We start from the raw sequence: 22,899 nt of genomic DNA, 5'->3' as shown, positions 1-22,899 counted from the left end.
TGGAGAAAAAGCTGGGGTATGTGAAAAGATGAATTCCTAATGCAAGAAATTGTATAGGGCTAATAAAGAAACATAACATTACATTACAAAATGAAAAACTGACATCATCTGATTGGCTGCATATAAAACTAAATTTAAGATGTTTAGCAGGACAAAGTTGTGGTTGCACAAACTTGAATTAGGCTTTACTCATATACTAACCTTTGTGGCTCTGACATTCCATCCCATCCGCAGAGAAATAATGAACAAGATAGTAGTTAAATGCTAGATTGGTCTCTTTAGAGGAAAATCAAGGTAAACCCCTTATAACAGCATGTTCATGTGGACTTACAGTACATACCTTCTACAGTAGGTGGAAAATTCCACATCATACCATGTCTAAATGTTTTTTTTTCTCCTAAAAACTTGAATTTTAGATCTGAATGGCCAAACAAATAAAATAGCTTGAAATGCTGTATCTGTGGCACACATGATAGATTAAGCTACCTGTGTATCACTATGCCAAAAACAGTTCTCATTCAATTGACTGAATGGTTGACAAATAGCCATCACTTCCAAACCATACATGGTTTATGTATACTGTACCTGTGTATTTATGCAGTCAATAACTAGCTATTTTGTGTGATCTTCTGATAACATTGTTTAGCTATATAAGATGAAAAAAGCCTGATTTTAAGCATTAGTCCCCTAAATAAAGGTAGTTTTCTTATCTTTGCCACATTTCGTTAAGCTTAACCTACAGTAATGTGTATTTCAATAGAGCAATAGAACTCCTACAACCAGTATGTTAAAATGATAGGAATTGCCTGGGTATTGCAAACACATGTAACCACTGTGTTGTTACAATTCCCAGGTGCAAGTAGTAAGAAACAAATAAGCATTTGTTTCTATTGTATGTTTTTAGCCATTCCAGCAAACAAGCAGCTGTAGCAATTTCCATGAATGTTGTTTTGTCTTATCTTATCTAGTGTTGTCCTCCATCACATTAAATGTTCTCTTTCCTACTGACATCCAGAGGAAGACAAATGTCTGTCAAATTGAAAATCAAGATTTCTGCTTCAGTTATTTCACATTGCTTAGTCATCATAATCACGTATCGTTGGTCAGTCGAGAATGTTGGGAAGGTATCAAATTTATATTTACATAGAAGTATTTAGTGTCAATCTAAGGTTTTGTGCATTGCACAGAGGTGACAATAAGACTGGCTGTGCAATTGCCCCTCCAGGACTCCTATTGCACTAATGGGAAAATCTCTCAAGTGTTCCTCTTTTGTCAGGTGCAGACCAGCAGGTGACACACATAATTTTCTTCACGTTAGGAACCTCCTCCTGTGATCCAGCCAAAGTTGCAGGATAGTGAAATGATAAGGGTGATCCAACAAGCATCATACCAAGTGTTACTGAATTCCTGTAGTAATGTGATTTATTCTCCTGTTTCTAAAGAACGCTTTCTCAATATTTAAGTATGGCAAGAATGCAATCCTAATGCAAGACATTTCAGGTCTTGTCACTTGACTCAGGAGTGTGCAGATTCTAATTTTTCAAGTTATTATTACAGCTAGACGAGGGGATTAATTCAAGACTATAAAAATAGGATGTGTTCAGATTACAAAAGTGATTTATTTTAATCAGTTTTCTCAGAATAAAAGAGTTCCCTATCCAAAGCTGAGCTTGTGCACAGTGTGCAATAATTAGCATGTGTAGCCTGAATCTGTTAGCAAAAAGTATTTTCAGTGACTGCTGTTTGGAAATTGGATTAGGTCAGAATAGATTTGCGACAAGAGAAGATTTTTTTCCTTTTTTGGGGGAGCTGTAAGAACTTACAATATCATGGTCTCTAGTATCCTGTTACAAGAACTATTGTAATCACTAAAATATTTACATAGTCCTCATGTATTTACTCAAACCATTTAATAAAAATACAACTTTAAAAATGTGTGCAAATCATCAGCTGTTATTTTTAAAGTTGTTAATTTTCCAAAATATTTGAAATGTCTACTTTCTGAGAATTAAACTCCCTGAAAAATAGTATTTATTCTAGTCATTGGTATTTCCAATGCCCCTTGTAATTAAATGTTTTGATTTGTCACCACAGAACTGTACACTACTTCCTGGTTAAAGAGTATTAACCTCAAGAATTCATACAGTAGCTTAAAACAGCAATAACTACAGCATCTATGAAACCTGCTTGCCTTTGAGACAAGGCAGCACAATTGTAATTCATACTGTATATCTCTATGCAACATGAAAATCAGGAAGACAGGAGCATGGCTTAGCTCTAAAACACTGATTGAAGTTGTTCCTGTAATCCTTAATTAAATAAAACTTATAAGAGTGAAAAAACACATATGTTTGTAAGACTTCAAAGCATGTTTTTCATGTCCTCTAAATTAATTTTAATTCTGAATTACAGGCTATACTCTTTGACACGTGCATTTGCTCTATCCCTGGGCAACAAAGGTGCCAATTACCACCGACAGTCATTGTATTTTTAAAATTGTATTTTCTTTTATCAAGATCCAAGTCATTTGTATTATAAAAGGATTCCCTTGGAATTTAACATCAGTGGAAAGTGATAATTATTACATTCATTTGTCAATGAGATCTAGTCTAATATGGTACTAATTAATTCATGGCAATTTTCTACACTATAGAAGCATTTACACATGCATTATTTTTCATATGATTTATGTTTAGAGCCATCCTAGATGTGTAATTCAAAGATTCAGAAAGTTACATAGAAAACAGAATAGAAAAGGCAAAATTTGTATTGTACAGTAAGTAAAAGAAAATCAAGGCACCATAAAGATTCAATATAAGTTCTGGAATGGACTGTCTAGCAATATAAAGAATAAAATTAATGAAAAATAATTTTAAAAATGCATTTTTACAAATTCATTCTGAATAGATTCACAATATATTTAATAAACTGTTTATACAAATACATTAAGAAAATTTCATAGTGCGAACCAAAAAAGACACTTAATAAGAATGATCATACTGTATGTGTACAGATTTTGGATAATGATTGATCATGAAGAATTGGTCTTGTATTACTGACAGTTACTCAAGTAACGCTGAAAAATTTTAAAATTTTAGGCCACAGTTTTGGGGGTCAGAATCTTGATACCACACCATGATCAATGAGAAGGTCCAGGTGTGCTGGTCTGGTCAGGAGTGTCTAGTGGCCCCAGAATTTCACTCATAGTTATTGATAGCAAACATATCGCATGGCACTCCGTAGATCAAGTCCTCAGACCTGACTTGAAGGCCTTTCTTCGGGCTCATCCTGACATGACACTGCATGATGCAAAGTCCTAATGGTATAACAGGAGCTCTCTCAAGAGAGTTATATCAAGGATGCCTCATAAGACTTTAGCTCCATTGAACATTTATAGGATGAGCTGGATTGACACAAGGCTGGGAGATACATGAAGAGCCACATGCTTGTCCAGGCTTTTAAAGAGAAACAGCACAGAATTCCACAAGGCAGCATCATAGACTGGAAAAATTCAAGATTACAATTTACTGCGTCCAACAAGAGATCTGGGCGATTACATATTCATCAGCATAAGTCATTAATAATAATAAATAACTATTATGATTATGATTATTATTATTATTATTATTATTATTCATTTCACTTACATAGCGCTTTTCTGGACACTCCACTCAAAGTGCTTTACAGATAATAGGGACTCCCCTCCACCACCAATGTGCAGTCCCACCTGGATGATGCAAAAGCAGCCATGGTGGGCCAGAATGCTCACCACACAGCAGCTATCAGTGGGGAGAACAGAGTGAATTCAATTCATAGATGGAGATCCTGATTGGTAAAGACCAATGGAAAATTTGTCAAGGATGCTGGGGTTATACCCCTACTCTTTTTGAGAAATGCCCTGGGATTTTTAATGACCACAGACCTCAATTTTAACATCTCATCCAGGTGCTGACCACACTCATACCTGCTTTGCTTCAGTGGGTTGCCAGTTGTGAGTTGCAGGGTGATATGACTGCTGGCAAAGCAACCGAATAGCCCGTATGGGGAATGAACCCACAACCTTGGGGTTATGAGTACCACACTCTAACCAACTGAGCTAACCGGTTAACTGAGCTAATATCAATGCTACGTCCTTTTAACATAGTACTAGTGTGCCTGCAAGAAGTTATCCTCCTTATACTGTAGCTATGTGAATTTTGTGCAGTTGTTAGTGATATGTTTCTTTTGATGCTGAGTATACATATATAATAGTTCAAGTAGAATGGCTGCGTCAGCATCTGCAGGCTGCAAAGGAACAGGTAACGGATTTATTCCATGCTGAAAAGAAATGGAATGGAATATAAACATGGAATAAACCCGTTACCTGTTCCTTTACATATTTAATATACATATACATATTTAAATGTATTGCATTAAGGATTTTGAGGAAAACACTTCATATTAGATTTAATATTAAACAAATTGAAGCTGAGATATAGAATACAGACTAGAACTAGTGGAGGTCCTGAAATCACTGGGAGAAATTAAGAGAATGAACTGAATCTGAGTGGGTCAACAGGCATGAAATGGAGTCACCTTCACAAATTATTAATCATGCCTCAGGTTGTATAGAAAACTCACTTTCCCACAAATTAAAACGTATGAATAAAATATTTCAGGTTTGAAAACATTTTTAAAGAAGTGTTCTTTTATTATTGTTTTCTTATGTGATTATATTAGAAGTGATTTAAGAAACTCACTGCAGAAATTGCTCTGGAATCCCGATGATCATGGCTTGATGGGTTTTAGTATCAAGACTATACTTTGCAAAGACAATTCCAGCTGACCCCAACTGCTATTTACATTGTTACCTGGCTAATAATTTCTTTTTAAAAGGTTCCCTAGATCCCTTCTTCGGAAACACCTGAGGCAGGAAAAAAAAGCAATTACTGCTCTCGCAATTACGTTAAAAGCCTTGCTCTACTTCCTTTGCTTTACACTCCAAATGTCTAAATTTGTGGTGCCTCAGAGTCTTTGATCCCAGCGAGATTAGACGCAGTTCACCAGCTACGTGAGAAAACACATAAGAAGGGAATGGTGAATCGGACCTTCTTCTTGCTAGTGACATCCAGACAAATCAGATAGGACTTATTCTGAACGCAGAATAAATCTCAACAGCTGTGTGAAAGCACAGCCTACTCACACAGCTGAACAAATTGTTCATTGTGTACAGGGACTGCATTTTGTACAGCTTTTTGTGAACGCTAATTTGAACAGAAACATACAACACAACAAAAATATCTCCTCCACTCTACAAAATCTGTGGTACCCCCTCAATATTTCAAGCCTAAAAACCACCATTTCTGAGATCACACCAGAATTGTTGAAAAGTACAGTATAAGTGGACAGACACAAATAGTTACTGTAAATACTGTAGTATGACTGGACAAAACGCCACTAGTTAAGTCCAATAATGTCAGGAAGGGGAATGCTAACAAAAATACATATTTCTTTGTAGAATCAGTTAGTTCTTAAATATATAATCATTAGACTATAAGAATGCATATTTATTTTGTTTTTCTGTTGTATTTTGTGTATATTTTTTTTAAAAGAAAAAAATGTATTAAATCTCTGCAACAATTGATATTCTTTGTACCTAAACAAGCTTGCTTTAACAGAGCTCGAACTCAGAAGGGTTGTGAAGTGCAAAGCAGAGCCCAACATGCAATTCTATGAAAGCAAGCCTGCATAACATATTCAGCTCCTTCCACTGCCGTTTGAAGTGAAACAAGAACACTAAAAATCCAGCAGCAGGGTGGAAGTATAAAACCACTTAGGATTGTTTCTGTGCAAGAGAGAATGGCTGTTTTGCAAGATGTCAGGTGCACAGATGTCTGCTTGTATCAGTGTAATAACGAAGAATCGCAAATGCCTAATGATGCAGCTAAGTCAATGGTTCATGACTGCCACAAATAGACCTCTAGTGTTGTCTAGGCCACACTCAAAGTCAGGTGATGACCACTCACTGCTCTGGGCTTGGAATCCATTATAGAGCTCTCTGCCACCCCTGAAATCTGCAGTTTCTAAAACATACACAGCATTTCTCTTTAGTGCACGACATGATACAAGTAGTCCACACATGACACAGGCGGGTATTTAAGATGAGACACAATGGGCTGGTTTTAAAACATTATATATTTTAATATATTAATGTAATATATTACATGTCAACCACAGAAAGTGAACAACTAAGGAAACTGTCGCAAAGGTTACAAAAAGTATATTGGTTTGGCACCTCTGTTATATAATATTGATCTCAATATACACAATATTAATTACTTTTAAAGAAATTCACATCAGTTACATACAAGTATAAAAGCTTCAAACCCCCAAATCTCAGAACCACAGTTAATTTCTCAGAAGTCCCAAACTAGGACTGCAATTAACATTTGCTGATCCTGCAATCTTTATTCAAATGGAACATTTGTACATCAGAGTTACTAATTAACACTATCATTGTTACAAAGGGCTACTTTATTTAAAAAATGAATAATTAAATCATCATTATTGAGCCATGGTATCAACTGAAAACTTTTTTAGGATTTTAATCTCTAATTATCTCAGATACAAATATGCAGTCCAAAAATTGTATCTTTGGACAGATTATGATACTGAGTCCAATTGGGTATACAACACTATCAAGGATCAAATTAACTGGAAGACTGAATTAACTACAGTATTTTTCATTTTTTCCTTTTCTAATATTTGTTTGATTTAACTTCACATTTCACCTCCACTCTCTACGTTTCTTTTCCAAAACAAATCATTTGCAATACTTTATAAAGTACCAACATCCCAGGGTACCTGAAACTTATGTTTGAAATGCAGCATGTTTCTGTACAGGATACTAAGATGTTCTAGTAAGGAAAACTTTTTAATCTAGTAAACTACTACTAAAATCTATTTTAGAAAGCAACTATTTCAAGGAAGAGATGTTTCAAGGGGTGTCTGCTCATTTCTAAAGTTCCACAAGACAAAAATCCATTTTGAGTTTTTCTGACATATTTTCATCAGGAAGATAAAATGAGTGTTTCTGTAAGTAAATAAGATTAAGAAACAGAACTCAAATGCAATTCAACAGAGGTGTACTCATTCTCATTGGAACACAAATTTGTAAATTAAAATAAATACAATTGGTTAAAAAGCATTATATAACTGTAAAGCTTTCATTTATAAGATAAACTACTGTACTGCAAGTTTCAAATTTACTCTATTACATTAGATGTGCATGGTTTAAAAGATACCAAGAAATTAAATGTTATTCCACTTGGTTGATATCGTCTGCTTCTATAATGAAGGCAGACATATCATTAAACTAAGCCGTCATGCCCTAAAAGGTAATAATGAAGCAACAGTGGGTTTACAGAGATCACATTTACAGCCATTCAATGAAAAACCCACAAATGAGGGTCAGATTTAACAACTGAGCAGCACAGTTACAAGATCTATTCAGTATATAGACCAAATTATACTCATTTTTATGACAGTAAACTGATGGCGCAGAGGACCAAATTGATAAAATCTTTTTAGGCATCTTTTTGCAAGTCAGTAAGTAATTTGGTATCGTTCCAAGAAGCTACTAAGCTTTTTTTAAGCAACTGCATTTGTGAAACAATATTGATTGTCACTTACAGTATATTTGCTCTTAAACTGATAATAGCCATTATGAACATCCTGGCTCAATCTAAAGGTTAGTTCACAAAAATGCATGTTAATAGCCTTTTAATGTACGTTTCATTTTCTTTAAAGTAATCGAGGACTTTCATTTTTACTACAAAAGGGGCTATTAAATGTAAACAGAATGAGAACGCCACTCTATATGAATAACGGTTCAGGAAAAAAATAAAGAAAAATAATTCATATAAAATCTATACAAGTTCTAGTTTTGGGGTTTTGTGTTGGAATAGTGTTCATTTAAAAAAATAAGGTAAATAAATAAGCTTCACTAGCAAAGATAGTGTTTAATACAATACTTAACCATAACATTAATTTAACAAATTGTCTTCGATGGGAATTCAGGTTACTTTGTTCAATGCAAACTTGCTACACAAATGAGTAGCCCAGTTCACTAGGGCACAGAATATAAGACGTTGTTCCTTACAATATTTGAATTGTTGAAATACATGTCCTTTTGATAAAAGCAGACTGAAAAATGTACACCATCTTTATTGTACCATTACAAGAAACCAGACTAAATTCACCTTTCTACACGTGCCTTTCGAGACATGTGTAGCATATCATGGTTTTTTTATCACATCATGTAAAAAGGCATATTACAAATTATATCTTTCAGAAATTGCATGTTATGAAAATCTGTTAAATATGCTCACTCTAACTGAATTTGAGGAATATTCTATGAGTGAAAGACTTAAGTTTCCAAGTCTCCTGTGGCTTTATACAGTACTTCATTGTAGTGTATTTAAAACGAGATTTTGTACCATTACACAACATGATCTACAAGATTAATCAAGTTAATGCAGCAGCATTTTATATTATTTTCACTCATTTCCCCTTGATGTTCTCCCTTCTCATGTGAGTTTTCTTGCTCTTTTTAATGTTGTCTAGTTTATTATTTCTTACTTTAAGACTTCGAAAAACATAAGACCGTGGGCAATGTCATCTAATTTATGATGTTAATATGTAATATGTGAGAGTATACACATATGGTTTTCTGCATATTGCATTAGTCACGCTAAAAAAAAAAAAGAATTGATTTCCTAAAATGGGAAAAATGGACTTGTTTCTACTCATTTGGAATCACACAATGTTAAAGGAAAAATGAATCTGCTATTATCTCAAAACTGAAAGATCACTTAACAGGTCACATAACAGTTTTCTGTAGTTTTCTTCCTAACTGGTTTGAAAATGCTAGTGATGATGTTATCATGGTTTCTCTGAGGAGGTCAGAAACATTCGTTAAACGGGGGTTGGTTAGACTGACCGACTGCACTATTATTCTCTGACATGAGTAAAACACAATGTCTGCAGTTTAGGGTGCAGTTAACAGTTATACAGTACATAAAAGTACACGTTTGTACTGTTGTATGTCCTATAAAGCTATACTGCAGATATACTGTATATGAAACAAATTAAAAACATTTTTGCTGTTTGCTATACAGTCTTTATGCATTAAATGAGTGATATCACTATCTTTTCTTCCCAGTGTCTTCACACACTTATTGAAATCAAATACAGATGTGGTAACCCATTTTTTTTTTTTTAATGCTCAGAGCAAGCAGTTTCTTCCCTCACATTTCATTCTTCCATGTGTTTCTTCAATCACATTTCAGGTCATCATTCACATTCAAAGTCACAACAAAGAGCACGGAGGTCAAAAGGCAGTACAAAATCAACGCCATAATTATTGTACAACTACTCATGTGAGCAGAAGTATCTAGTACCATTGAACAATACAAATAGTAAATCATTTTTGGAGAAAAAAAAAAGCTCAGTCAAGAAGCTGTACAATTCTCTCCAGAACTACTATGAGTGAAATTAAAAGTGTGGATTTGACATGGAAAACTTTAAGAGGATATGCCACAATATAAATAGAAGATTTTGAACTCAGTCTAAAGTTAAGTAGCCAACATATACGTCAAGGGAAATTCAAAAGGAAAGCAGAAGGGTAGGAGCGTCAGTTGCTGGAGAGCTAAGTGCCAGCAGAAACAGATTGGCTCATCATCAGGGGAACGTGTGAAGGCCCTGCTTCACGTGCAGCACAGTCGCAGTCCACCAGACCTTGATTATTCAAGTTAATTATGGAATCAGCTATTATCCGTGCTGTCCTCTTCTGATATCCCCCGGAGGTCACCATGAGGATCGGTATCTGCCTTCCACGCGCCGCCTTGAATATGATTTCATCCCTTTTAATAATGCCCTGGGTAATCGAAAGGCAGTGGTTGGTCTTTTTTGCTTCCTCTCATTTTATCATTATTGAAAAGACACGGTCCTCAATGCATGCAATACTGGTGAGGTAATGTACATTTATGTCTGATCCTTATCCACAGAAACTAGCTGCCAACTTCTTTAAGTTAAGTGACCCGTAGGAAAAGGATGGGACTACAGGATGCAGTGTGGTTTCCACATCTGTCACTACAAAATGTTGCCTTTTACTTAAGAACACTACACTACGGAGTATGTACATGCACAAAATCAAGGTTTCACTTGTGGTTTCCACCTTAAGGATATAATTAACACATAAGTGGCAACAAGGTGAGCTAAAATATGTGCAAGAACAATAAACCGTATCGTTTTTGTCCAACAGAAATAGTGTATGAAATATTGTTATATTGGTGTTAAGTGGCCAAAAAATATCTGCATTACAATAGTGCAAGTTATAGTACAGTAAAATAGAGTTACGAGTTAAGGGTTTGGATAAGGGTAACATCTTGTACAGGAACAAGGAATGAAGTGACTTTAAAAACAGAGATTATGCAAACTATTAATGTTACTTCGTAAAGTGACAATGATTGCAAGGGCTTTGCTATGGCAAACAGTACAGTGAACAGATTGTCCAGGTTCAACAAGTGCAGGAGCAGGATGATGGAATACCATTGTACTGGGCTGTTGTGCTACTGGAAAAGGCAATGGGCTGGAGAAGTTTCTATTCTGACAATTGAGAATAGGATAAGAGGCTGACAGCAGAGTGATGCTGATTAATCCTGGCTAGCCTCTCAAGACAGGATGATCTAATAGGAGAGCATGTGGAATAATCAATTGCTTCATTCTCAGTATGAACTATAGCAGCTATTGCAAGCAAGCTGGATTTGCAAGTTTCAAATGGTCTCGTACTCTAGGGGCTAGTAGCACGTGTAACACAAAGTCAAATTGAAATTAAATACAGGAAAATAGTGGTAAAGATTCATTTAATCTTCATGAGAATATGTTTTTCTAAAAAAGCCTTACAGCAAATCAAGCCTCTTCCACTCCCCTGGCTATCTAGCTACTGTATATTTCTAATTATAAAACCATGTCAATTCCCAAGTTCGATTTCAAAACTTTATCACAATGATTTAATATAGAATACATAATTCCCTCTAGCAATAAGTTAATGCATGTTCAGCAATATTGATTGCAGCCCTCTAAGGGTCTATACCTCATTGCCAGCAGGCGAAGTGGTCAATAATGACAAGATTGAGTGTCTACACACCTGAGGCGAAATAGCAAGACCCCCCAGTGGATCTCCATCCAGGATATCAGTGCCTGCGTTGTAGACGACGATGTCAGGTCTCATTTCGTTCAGCGCTCCCTCCACGTGAAGCTCAACCTTTTGCAGATATTCTGGGTCCTCGGTGCCCCAGTCAAGCTCAACCTTTCTCTTTATTGCTCCTGAAGTGAAATGGCATCGGCAGTTAAATCATAATTAAATCAAAACAGCCAGGCGTGCTGGGATTGGTCAAGAAGGCTTACTGAAGCTTAGAATACCCTACATACAACCCCACTCGTTGAGACACCAACGGGGAAAAACGAGATTTTACAGTTCTCATGTATCACAATTATTGTTTCTTAGTAGTGTATCAGTGACATCCTGTTACAGAGCACCCTAAACCTCTAACAATATTAAAACACTACAGAGCAGACTGTTTTAATATCCCAAATTAAACTTGTCAGATAGTTGTTACCCATAGACGTTTAGCAATAGTTTTTATACACTTATTTTTTCACACAACTCTGAACACAGGACCTATTTTTTGCAATGGACCAACTAGAGCGTTCTGCTGTATCATTGAGAATCGCAGGGAAGGGCTATATGAACATCTTACAATAATTACATTTCCATATCTATCAGTGAATAAACCTCTGTGCCAGAACAATTCCTGCTCTCGTTCAGTTGACAGATGAAACCTGTAACTCTGAAGAAGTTCTGTCCACTGCATTCCCATCAGTTCACAGAAAGAAAATGACAAATTGTAATCCTTCTATTAATGTATTTGACGAATGAGTGATAGTCCTATGGCTTTTAAAAGTGGTTTACATTGTTAAATATATGCCCAATTATAGCAGCAGAATTTTAAGAAAAAATAATAGTGACATCTAGAGGTAGAAATGAGAAGATACAAATTTGGAAATCTTGATTAAACAAATGACTACACTTTCACAGACAACTTTGTTGAATTATGTTTGCAGGAATATAGGTGAACCGTCAGGAACACAAATTGTAAAGCAATCCTTTAGAAATGATTTGATCTCTGAGCTATACTGATTCTTGTTAGTTCAGTACCCCCCCCCAAGCTCCAACCTCACGGGCTGAGAAATCCATACTTTTCTCTAATGTGACACAGTGCACAACACTGCCACCTGTAGGAATGTAAATGCATTGCAGTTCACTTCTGAGACGACACCCTTGCGTTTCCAACTTTTCCAAATGGTGTCAGCATTTTCACAGCAGACAAAAAGCTCGTGGCATTTTGTTTTTACTAAGCCTTTAATTATGTGAAATTAAAACTGCATAGACTGATTTAGTGAATATGCATATCAGTTTACATGCATTCTTACTCTGATGAAGCACTGTAATTAAAAGTGAATGACTTTACAATCCTTACAGGTGTCCCAAAGATCTAGAGCAGAACCATGCTGATGGTATGCCTGCCAGAAATGTATTATGAATGTATTTATTAAAATGCTGAACCATTTCATCAACCGATGTTTTCCATTTATATATTACAAAACACTGTTGTCTCGGCATTTTAACTTTAAAGTAACAAAAGTCGTGTCTGTACTGCAGTGCTTGCTACTTGAGCTGCAGCAATGAAGCAATGAGATTGGTTTTACACCTGTAATGACTATCCATGTGCTTATCTATTATCACTATCCGAGCCTGCACCTGACCCATCTCAAGCTGGAACCAGGCTGATGAGTTCTAACTGAATAAATACTGGTGCACTGCTGTGAGCTAACTGAAACTGTCCCAAACCAGTGCCCTTGCTTAATTAATACATTGCACACCCTTAACGACTAAGCCTTGAAAACACATTTGTGGAAAGAAATCAAAAGCATCGCCTCTGTAAAACTTCAGGATGGGAAACATTCTTAAATGGGTCTGGATTTAGATACTTGCGCCTCTCTGCTCTTTTGAAAACGATGCCCCAGACCACATGAAAGATATTCAAGGTCTGATGGCTAAAGAATGAAAGGCGATCTAATGAGATGAGTCCAGGCAGCACAGGATGCACAGTATACCAACTGTATGTCATGTAAACTATTGCACAGCAATCACGGCATAATATTTAGAAACAGTACCCGTAGAAAAGAGGGAGAGTGACTCGGCCACAAGAGAAAGACAAAAAAAAGATTCTGACAGTGTTCTGTATCTCCCGTGAAAACAAGGGACTTTCTCAATGTTTGTCGTATACACTACAGTAGTGGAAATACTTCAGAAATTTTGGAGACATATTTGAGCTGTTTGAGAATCCATCTGCTTGGTAAACAGTTGTTGGAAGGCAGCCCATACAACAGGATAGAAGGCAATCAGCAATGGCTATAACAAAGCATGAGGGAAGTATGGGGCTGTATCACATACACTGAAGAAGATACAGGCAGATTCTCATCCACCATGACCACATCTCACTGGGACTCCAGGCATTCAGCCAATACAGTGCAAACATATCTGGAAGGCAAAGAGGCTGATGGAACACTCGCAGGGAGGTCATGGCCTTTACAAAATCCTGTTATGAACATCATCAACGCCATATGGGGTAGCATTGATGCTGAGAAAGTTAAACAGCAACCAGACAATTTGGATGAACACTAGCATGGGGAAAGTGGTATAGGATTTCGAAATATTTCAGTGCTCTTCACAGGATGTCATTCTCTGCAAAGATATTAATGTCACGAACAATTTAAAGTTATTTGTTTTTTCTGTAATAATGTTTATGCATTCATGCATTCATGTAATTCACCATACTGGTACTGTATATACCCACTTTGTCCTGCATTTCAAATACCTTTCACATCTTTACCCTTATCAAACACCGTAGACATCCTTAACATTTTATATCACAACCTATGACTTACGTTTTGCATATCCATCCCCAGGATATATGTATCTATTGTAGGCATCCATTATGTAGACCCTGTTGTCATCCAAGAAATCTCTCTCATGTCCATTGCCCTAAAATAAAAAAAACATGGTTCCCATAAAAGCTTTAGGGTAAAAAAGCATGCACAAACCAGGAGATATTCCCTTGCAATCAGGATTGTGGGAATCTCAAACCGGCTGTTGTAGCTGAGGTTTTCTCCATTAGACAGGGTTAATATAAGTCCAGGTTTTCCCAGACATGGCTCTTACAGTAAATCCCCACTCTGGAATGTATCACATACTCTCTTTCTCCAAAGGTTTTCAAAGCAAAACGGTCCTTGGGATTAATGGAGTGTTGGTCATTTGAGAGAGAGAGACTGTGCGTGATCATAGTCAGAGACTTGTCTTGTTCACTGCCCTTTGGGTCACTGTGAGAAAGTACGATTTTTCGAAAACTTCCACCCTAGGCTCAACCAAGATGTGAATTTCAGTGTCTTATCTGATGCCTTACTCACGTCCTGTCCATAGCAGTCTAGGCCCGAGCTTATAGAAACGCTCTATAACATGTCACATCTATGAATAAATGAATGGAAAGCATAAAACATATTTGTATCACCACATTTTCAAATGGACTGTCATCTCGAGTAGCAATTTTGTGACTGCCTTCTTGTTTAAGTCAAGCTATCCGATTTCATTTTGTGTTCCCCTCTGGTTTTTTTTCTCTCCAATCTTTTCGAGACGTCAGTGACAAAATACCAGAACATCACTTCAATCCATGCAAAGACGTGATGAGTACTGCAATTCTTTTTAAAAGTCTCCAAATCTCTTTTGTGCTAAAGGAACTGAAGTTAAAATCATCTAAAAGCAAGCTTAAGAACACTTTATTACCATTTATGTTTTCATTCAATTTGTTCTTTTAGAAACTGCACTATTTTTAAAGATAATCATCTGAGGACCATATACTTCTACTGTCACTGAATTACAGATTTGCATGTCCAATACAGTTCATAAAGATACTGCAAAAGGTACTTAGACAGTTTGTGAATCATCCTCATACATTTTGAGATAAATTAAGCCTCTTAACTGTCCACTGTTTTTAGGCAGAGGATAATGTTTCTTATCCAGTCATATTCTTGTAAAGGCAATATAATTTTTCATATGCTATCATTTTGGGCTACAACTGCAGTGTGTGCATAATCAAAACAGAGTTGAAATAGTTGCACTGTAAATCCAAAAATCACATTAAAGTGAAAACAAGCTTTTTAACAAATAGAAATCACATGGGATAGCTTTACTACATTTTTTCCTTTTTAAATGAATGCATCAAAACTCGTGATATATCATTTAGAAACACCTGTACTGAAATTTCACTAAACTGTATTAACACAAGAGACAATGCAGTAGGCAAATTAGGTACAGTAATTATCTTGTAAACAAACACAGACTGAATCAACACAATCAGTACATCATTTTCAGGTCCTGTAAATGTTAATGCCCATGTTAATGAGAAGCTCACATCCCCCCAGTACAACTATCATTACTAAGAAATGCAAGTTAATTACTATAGTTAACACAACTCTAAAGCCATACATTCACAAAGCTTCCTTCTAGCTTCTGCTACTTGTATTTGTACAGTACTCCATGCATGTGAAACAAATATTAAATTCAACAGTGTTTCAAAAAATAACCTCAATTACTTCCTTTCTTGAAACTGCCTTTAAAGCACATCTTTGCAGTGCTAAATCTTAAATAACTAAACCACATCATTTTCACCACAATGTACTTGTAAGATAAGTTCTGAAGAGCAAAGTAATGTTAATATCCAAGCCTTTTCATCTCAGCATTAATAATGAATCCTATGGAAATGTTCAGTTTTACTTTCATTATTACAGAATCACTAACCAATGTAATATTTCAGTCCTTCTGAAACATTCTGTGTGCTACAAATGAAGGTAAATTATCTGTGTGCCCTTCCTTACATATATTTCCATTTTTGATTTCAAGTGCACCCAGGCGATGGATATATCAGTCGTGAATAAGCATAATTTATATTTTTGCACAAAAGAACAAGGCTTGAGTGTGAGCCAACAGTAGCTTTTTTGTTTTGACTTTCATCTGCTAGCTCATATGGGTCTGAAATTCATCTGAAAATAATCATACTGGTTTTGGTTTTTCAAATTAATATTTTCATTTCAAAAGTATTGATAAACATGCACTTTTTTTGCATTTTAGGTATACCTATTCTCTAAGGAAGACAAAAGAATAAGTTTATAGGGCTTAGGCAAATATTGATTATTGTTTACTATGTTTTGTTATAACAAATGCAGACTGGTCCTGCCGGGATTCAATAAATGTTAGAATAGAAAATATATGCTAGAAATACTAAAAAACAAAGCCCTAGAGAAGAGGACGCACATTTGCAGGTAATTACAGAGACCTGCTGGCAGAACTGATAAAATACTGTACAGTACATCATCTTCTTATTAATAACAAATTATTAAATAAAACATAATTTGAAAAGGAACTTTATTAATGATTTTGTAACTAGGATGCACAAGACAAGCCTGCAACAGTAACAGGGGTCTTCCCAATTATAGTGATTGGACTAACAGATTAAGGAGGAAACAAAATCACTTCATAATTGAACACCATGTGAATTAAGCTTTGGGTACCCATAACCCTAAGAGCCCCACTGTCAAATAAATTAAATTGTATTTTTAAGGCATAGCAACCACGTCAAAATTAATCCTCTTACTTCTTTGACTAAGAGATAAAGCATGTGTTCCTCAATTTCGGAATGCCCTGAAGGAGGTATTCTTAGACTTCCTATTTAGCTACGGATTCATGCATTTATAATTAAGATAAAAACATGACTTTGTTTGGAAACTTTCTTTAGAGAGGATATGACCAATAGGAGCTTGCATTCGTGAAACTGCCTGCTCCAGAAAGATAGCAGGATTACAAAAAGGGCAGCACAACAAAATAAGATTTTCAAGTATTCCCTTTTAACAGGCCCCAGAAACCATCAATTTATTAAGAAATTCCACAACAGATTTTATAGGAACTACCCTTTAGGTATACAATGTAAGCACGCATGTATTTCAAGATGAACTTTGCTATTCAAGTATACCAAGTGGAAATAAACAAATTTGTATTTTCTTCAATTCAATAAGCTATATGTAGCTTGTAGAAGTATTTAATAATAGCAATTGCACTACAGACTTTTTAAACGTGCACAAACATGAGTGGAAGTGTTGAACACAGATCTTAAATTGAAACAATACCCAAAATAATATTAATACATAAACATAAATCTATGGCCACTAGCCAGTTACCATCTATCAACTGTAATTAAAATCTCAGAATAGTTAAGCTGGAAATATCAAGAATAAGGATTCAAGATTTTGAATAAGTTGAAGCACTAACATCATAACACAATTACCTCCATTTAAAAACTATACTACATGAGACATTGGACATGAAGTCAATATACTTTCCATATCACTGTGATTAACACCTCTGAGATGATGTAGTCCATAAATTTCAATAATTTATCAGTGTGCATAGACTGTAATACTGCTGTGTGTGAACATTTTCTGAAATTAGAGACCTTGTTCCAATGTCTTTGTGTAGTTTGTTCACGCTTGCATGAGAAAGCAGAGAGTTAACTTTTTCAATTAATAATATTAAACCTAAATTGCAAGATTCCTTATTTTGCTATTTCAATTTTCAAATTAATGAGCTAACAAATTCAAATAGCACATCATAAAATATTTGCATATTCAAGCATAGAATTGAACCTCAAAGCTTTTTTCATAAAATGCAGTAAATGTGACACAGTACCTGACAACTGTATGAAGTCAAGAAAAATTTTGCCCTCTCCCTTTTCCTAAGTTACGCATAGGCAGCATTTTCCTTCCAGTTTTTATGCTTCTGTGCAGGTCTTTAAAGCCTTTTGTTCTTTCCACAGCACTCATGAATTATTTACCGAGTATAAGTATTGATCTGATTTCCTTGTCTTGTTCTGTCAATAGGTAAAAGCTGTAATTATAATCAAGCCAAGTTTTAAAATGAATATGACAGGGTTGGACTCCTTCCAAGAGTCCAGTGAATCATAGTTCATGGTCAATTCTAATTCAATGAAAAGGCAAAATCGCTGTGAGAGTCAAACGAGAAGTGTCATTATGGAAAATAATGAAAATAAGAACTAATCAAGACACTCAAGTACCACTAATTAAAACGCACTTCGTCTATTATAACCCACATGTAACATAGAAAAAGCATTGTTGTCTTCAACACAAATACCCCATCTACAGAGGAAGAGTTGTAGGAATATGTTACTATATTGCTGAGGTCTTCTCCCTTTCTTGTTCTTGTTTTCAGAATAAAAGAAACATTCTTAGAATTATAGACATTGCCAGAATCTCAGTACGATGCTATGTGACAATAAACTACATTTTGTGAGTTGAAACCTAGACCTGTACAAACCCAGGGCATAAAACATGACATGACTATCTTTTAAATATCATGAAATAATTGTACGGGTATTGATACAATTTTGTTTTGTTTCAAATGATGTTCCAAAAAGTCTAGGTGATTACAAAGCACCAGCAGCAAGTAGGCTGTAAGGCGTATTTGCTGATACAAGCAAGATATGAGTCGAACCCTTCCATAGTTTGATCCAAGTGACACAATTTGCTGTGCCTGGCAAGATTCCATAGCTGTAAAATGTAACCTTAATAAAAATTAAAAAATAAAAGTCAGCCTGATACCATAAAAAACTATTCAAAGATATTTAGTGCAGGATGTTTTTTTCTTTCTAATAAAAAACTTTAAGATTTCAAAACTAATCAGGAAATTACTTTTCTGTACCATACATTTAAAGTTCTTTAATCAGCCCCTTTGAATTTAATCTTTAATTTGACATAATTTATTATACAGTATTTATGCATTCCTAGAATGCTACTTTCTGTGACATCTATTCCTTATGAAAAAGCGTTCTTCCGCAAAGTCTATAGAGAACTAAATCAGCACAGAAGCATTTTTAGTATGAAAACTAAGTGGTATGTTGTCTATTTTTTGGGAGATTCCCTCAATCACTTTTGAAAAGCACCTTCTTAACTTGTTTTAGATGGAATAGTTTGTCAAGACTGCATGTTACTGAAGCAGACATAGATTGTCGGAGAGCTTTCTGTACAAGTAAGAAAAGTAATAACAGCAACCCACACCTGACATGAAACTATTCTTTTAAATGAAACAGGTCAAGGAGATAAAGTACAGTAGAAAGGATATCTTCTGTGGGTCTCCACAGGTCTCAGAGATGAGATGTCAATGCTCCTGTGTGACAATTTCTACCACATGATGGAGCTGACACGCGGAAAACTCAGATTTCACTGGCAGTTCCCTAATAATGAGGCCTAAGGTCAAATTAAAAGCAAAACAGCAACATCCGATTTCTAACACCGTGCAGCTGGGGTTATCAATTGCTAGTATGTGACACGTACAGGGAGAGTTTTCTGACCACTGCAAAGCACTGAGAATAGAAAGATCCTAACATGTTTTGACATTTACTGCAACATAGTTTTAAAAAGAGTAATTGTTTTGTACCTTTCAGAGGTGTTTTTAATTTTATTTTCATATTATTTACTGTCATTGTTATCATTGTAAGAGAAATGCTGTCCACAACTCAATTCTCAAATTTCCATTTTATCCTATGGTCTAAGGTTTTAAAACAAATTTAAACAATGCATTTTTTTTGTACTGTACTTTCTGTACATTCTGATATTATTTTTTTTACTGATATGGAAATAATTGAACAATGTGAACAGTATAAAATAAAAAAATACCTTGTGAATTAAAAACTGCATTTGCAGAGTATTTGATAATCATGCATTCTAACACATATTACAAAATTGCGAAATCTAAAATTCTTCTCTGTCTGCAACTAGTGTCAAATTATGGTACCTTCAAACAAATGGAGAAGTTCTCCACTTGACGTTAGCTAAGAAAGATGGGTTGCCATAGTTGACAGATGTTTAAGGACTCCTGTAGACACTTAAGATAAATTCTGTTCTGTTCAGACTGCTACAAATCAATTCAATGCTCTGTGCTTAAAGGCAAGTGCTGATTGCACTGAAAGCCCTTCAAGTCAAACTGCTAATTTTATGCAGGATGTTATTCATGATGTCACTTTGCGTTACTAAAGAAATTCAAAGTTTTCTCTGAAACAAAACATGTATAGTAATTTACTTTAGCACAAAAATACTTTGGAGATACATACTGCACACTTTGCTACCAATATTGTTTTGCTGAATGCGAACGGTGTCCATTATGGTTGCTACAAAGGTAACCTTTGAAAGCCTTATCATCAGACGATACTTGATTGCTAAGTACATCATGAACGTCAACTACATAAATTCAATGCCACAGAAAGAGAAAATACTAACCATGGGAATAGAGAATAAGATGCCCAGCCATATTGTTGAAGCTGATGGTCTGGCTTCTTGCAAGATCTTTAAAAGATCCTTGGATCAAGTAGATACCAGTACCAGTAGATAGATTGAATGGCCTCCTCTCATTTGGAGATGTGACTTTTTTTGCTTGACTGCAGGTATTATCTCAAAGCTGTGTTGTTTGCAATGCGCATGGAAAGGATTTGATCTTACCTGATGTGCATCCAGATCAATAATTGTAGCCTTGGATACCCCTTCCACTCTCTCAAACAGGAACTGTGAAAAAAAGTCATTTTGAAACGTATTCTGTGGAGAATTTGATACCGCTTATATATTTAGGATGTAGCAATATTTTCTTCTTTATGTTTCATCTTAATATAATATAAAATATTGAAATGGATATCAGCCTCGGACTCTCTTATTAAATTTTATTCCCTCTCTCCTCATTCACATGGAATGCTAATACATTTTTGAAAAACACAGAAGTTCAGGTTTTGATATTGACCTAACAGATTCCACTAGGATTTATATTGGCCTATATATTCTAATCAAAATACAGAAAGCAACTTACCTTAATAGCTAGGGTAATATCAGCATAGGCACAAAACCCACCGCCTTTATCACTGGAACAATGATGGAAACCTCCTCCTATAACACATGAACAGATACAGTAGGTGGGATCTGCTGAGTGTTAGTGATGATGGCAATAACATGTAAAACTAATACAGAGTCAATAACGCTAAATCAAAACTTAATCAGCCTCTTGGTTATTAAGTTTTTATTGCCATTACACTGCTAAGCCAAACTGCTTTCAAACCTATTAGTATTATATTGTATTTTTTTCATAATAATCAAGCAGCACAAATATAGAATGTCATATAAACCTTTTGCGACTGATGTCGCATTCCCCACAGGTGGTTTAACATTCTCTTTTTCATTTTAGTCAGATGCGAAGTGTTTTTATCCTTTCTCACAAAAAAGTAAATTAAGCATGACTGTGACCCTCAAGCTTGAGATTAATTTTAAGTCACTCATGAATATACCTTTCAATTAATTCCAGTCCTTCTCATAGATTCATACATTCAAGCAGATGACAGGAGCTCTGAATAAATCACTCTTTTATGTACTAAAGCAATGTTTATCAATGCAGAACAATGGGTTAGCTTCCCTGATTCATTAGAAGTGTTGAAGAAAAGGCTGAGCCAGCAGGAACCTTTTTTTTCTTAACTCTTACTTGACACGAGAAAAATAAAGATGTGCAAAAACATGTTTTGATTTCCCTTAAGATACAAAGATTGGAACTAGTGAATCTATGCCACCAAGAAAATACAAATAAAGAGAGGTAACAACTGAGTGGACAGATTTATTTTCTGAATGCCAGTTAATAAATTAAAGTGCTGTTTTCACATAAAGAACAAAATAGTTACATACAGTACAGTGTTATCACACATTTCATTACTACTACCAGCAGCCATATCACCCTGCAACTCACAACTGGCAACCCACTGAAGCTAAGCAGGTGTGAGCCTGGTCAGTACCTGGATGGGAGACCTCCTGGGGAAAAACTAAGGTTGCTGCTGGAAGAAGTGTTAGTGGGGCCAGCAGGTGGCGCTCACCCTGCTGTCTATGTGGGTCCTAATGCCCCAGTATAGCGATGGGGACATTATACTGTAAACGGCATTTCTCGAAAAGAGTAGGGGTGCTACCCTGGTGTCCTGGCCAAATTTCCCATTGGCCCTTACTCCTAATAATCCCCATCTATGAATTGGCTTCATCACTCTGCTCTCCTCCCCACTGATAGCTGGTGTGTGGGGAGTGTTCTGGTACACTATGGCTGCTGTCACATCATCCAGGTGGGGCTGCACACTGGTGGTGGAGGGGAGTCCCCATTACCTGTAAAGCGCTTTGAGTGGAGTGTCCAGAAAAGCGCTATATAAGTGTAAGCAATTATTATACTACTATTTATTTTCTATGCCTTCCAAACTGACAGTTATAAACCGGACAAAACTGATTTAGGAACAGATGATGAAAACATTCAGTAGAGGGATTTATTTTAAATAATGATATTGTTTGTTTGTTTGTTTGTTTGTTTTTTTGGGGGGTGGGTATTGGGAATGTTTAAAACATTTTAGAAATGTATACAAATTATCAAGTAGATCAGTTACTGGAACGAATTTCCAGTTTAAATCATTTGGGTGAGATTTTTTAAAACTCTTCCATTTTCTAATACTCACTCTTACTGTACGTTTTCACACCAGTGTGTGTCTTTTAGATACAGTAACTGCTGCTACCTGCCACAGGTGCTCAGTGTCATGCAATGCTTCTCTGGGATTCGATCCATCTATCTGACATTTCACAGAAGATCAAATCTTTTTTTAGGTTTTAAGAAGC

At 35.6% G+C, this 22,899-nt stretch overlaps 1 protein-coding gene across 4 annotated transcripts in view; it reads right to left on the bottom strand.

Annotated features, from left to right (window-relative positions):
- Positions 1-6,156: 6,156 nt before the first annotated feature.
- Positions 6,157-22,899, bottom strand: part of hdac11 (histone deacetylase 11) — a 29,639-nt gene continuing 12,896 nt past the window's right edge. For all 4 annotated transcript variants that reach the window (XM_069189461.1, XM_069189460.1, XM_069189462.1 and 1 more), the window contains 5 exons: positions 21,080-21,156; positions 20,722-20,784; positions 14,053-14,149; positions 11,189-11,367; positions 6,157-9,916 (listed from right to left, as the gene is read on the bottom strand). In XM_069189461.1, coding sequence (XP_069045562.1) covers positions 9,689-9,916; positions 11,189-11,367; positions 14,053-14,149; positions 20,722-20,784; positions 21,080-21,156 — 644 coding nt within the window. In that variant the 3' untranslated portion in view covers positions 6,157-9,688. The remainder of the gene's footprint in view (positions 9,917-11,188; positions 11,368-14,052; positions 14,150-20,721; positions 20,785-21,079; positions 21,157-22,899) is intronic.

This window comes from Lepisosteus oculatus, chromosome 4 (assembly GCF_040954835.1).
Source record: "Lepisosteus oculatus isolate fLepOcu1 chromosome 4, fLepOcu1.hap2, whole genome shotgun sequence".
Lineage (NCBI taxonomy): Eukaryota > Metazoa > Chordata > Actinopteri > Semionotiformes > Lepisosteidae > Lepisosteus > Lepisosteus oculatus.
This window is presented reverse-complemented; position numbering and strand designations above follow the sequence as displayed.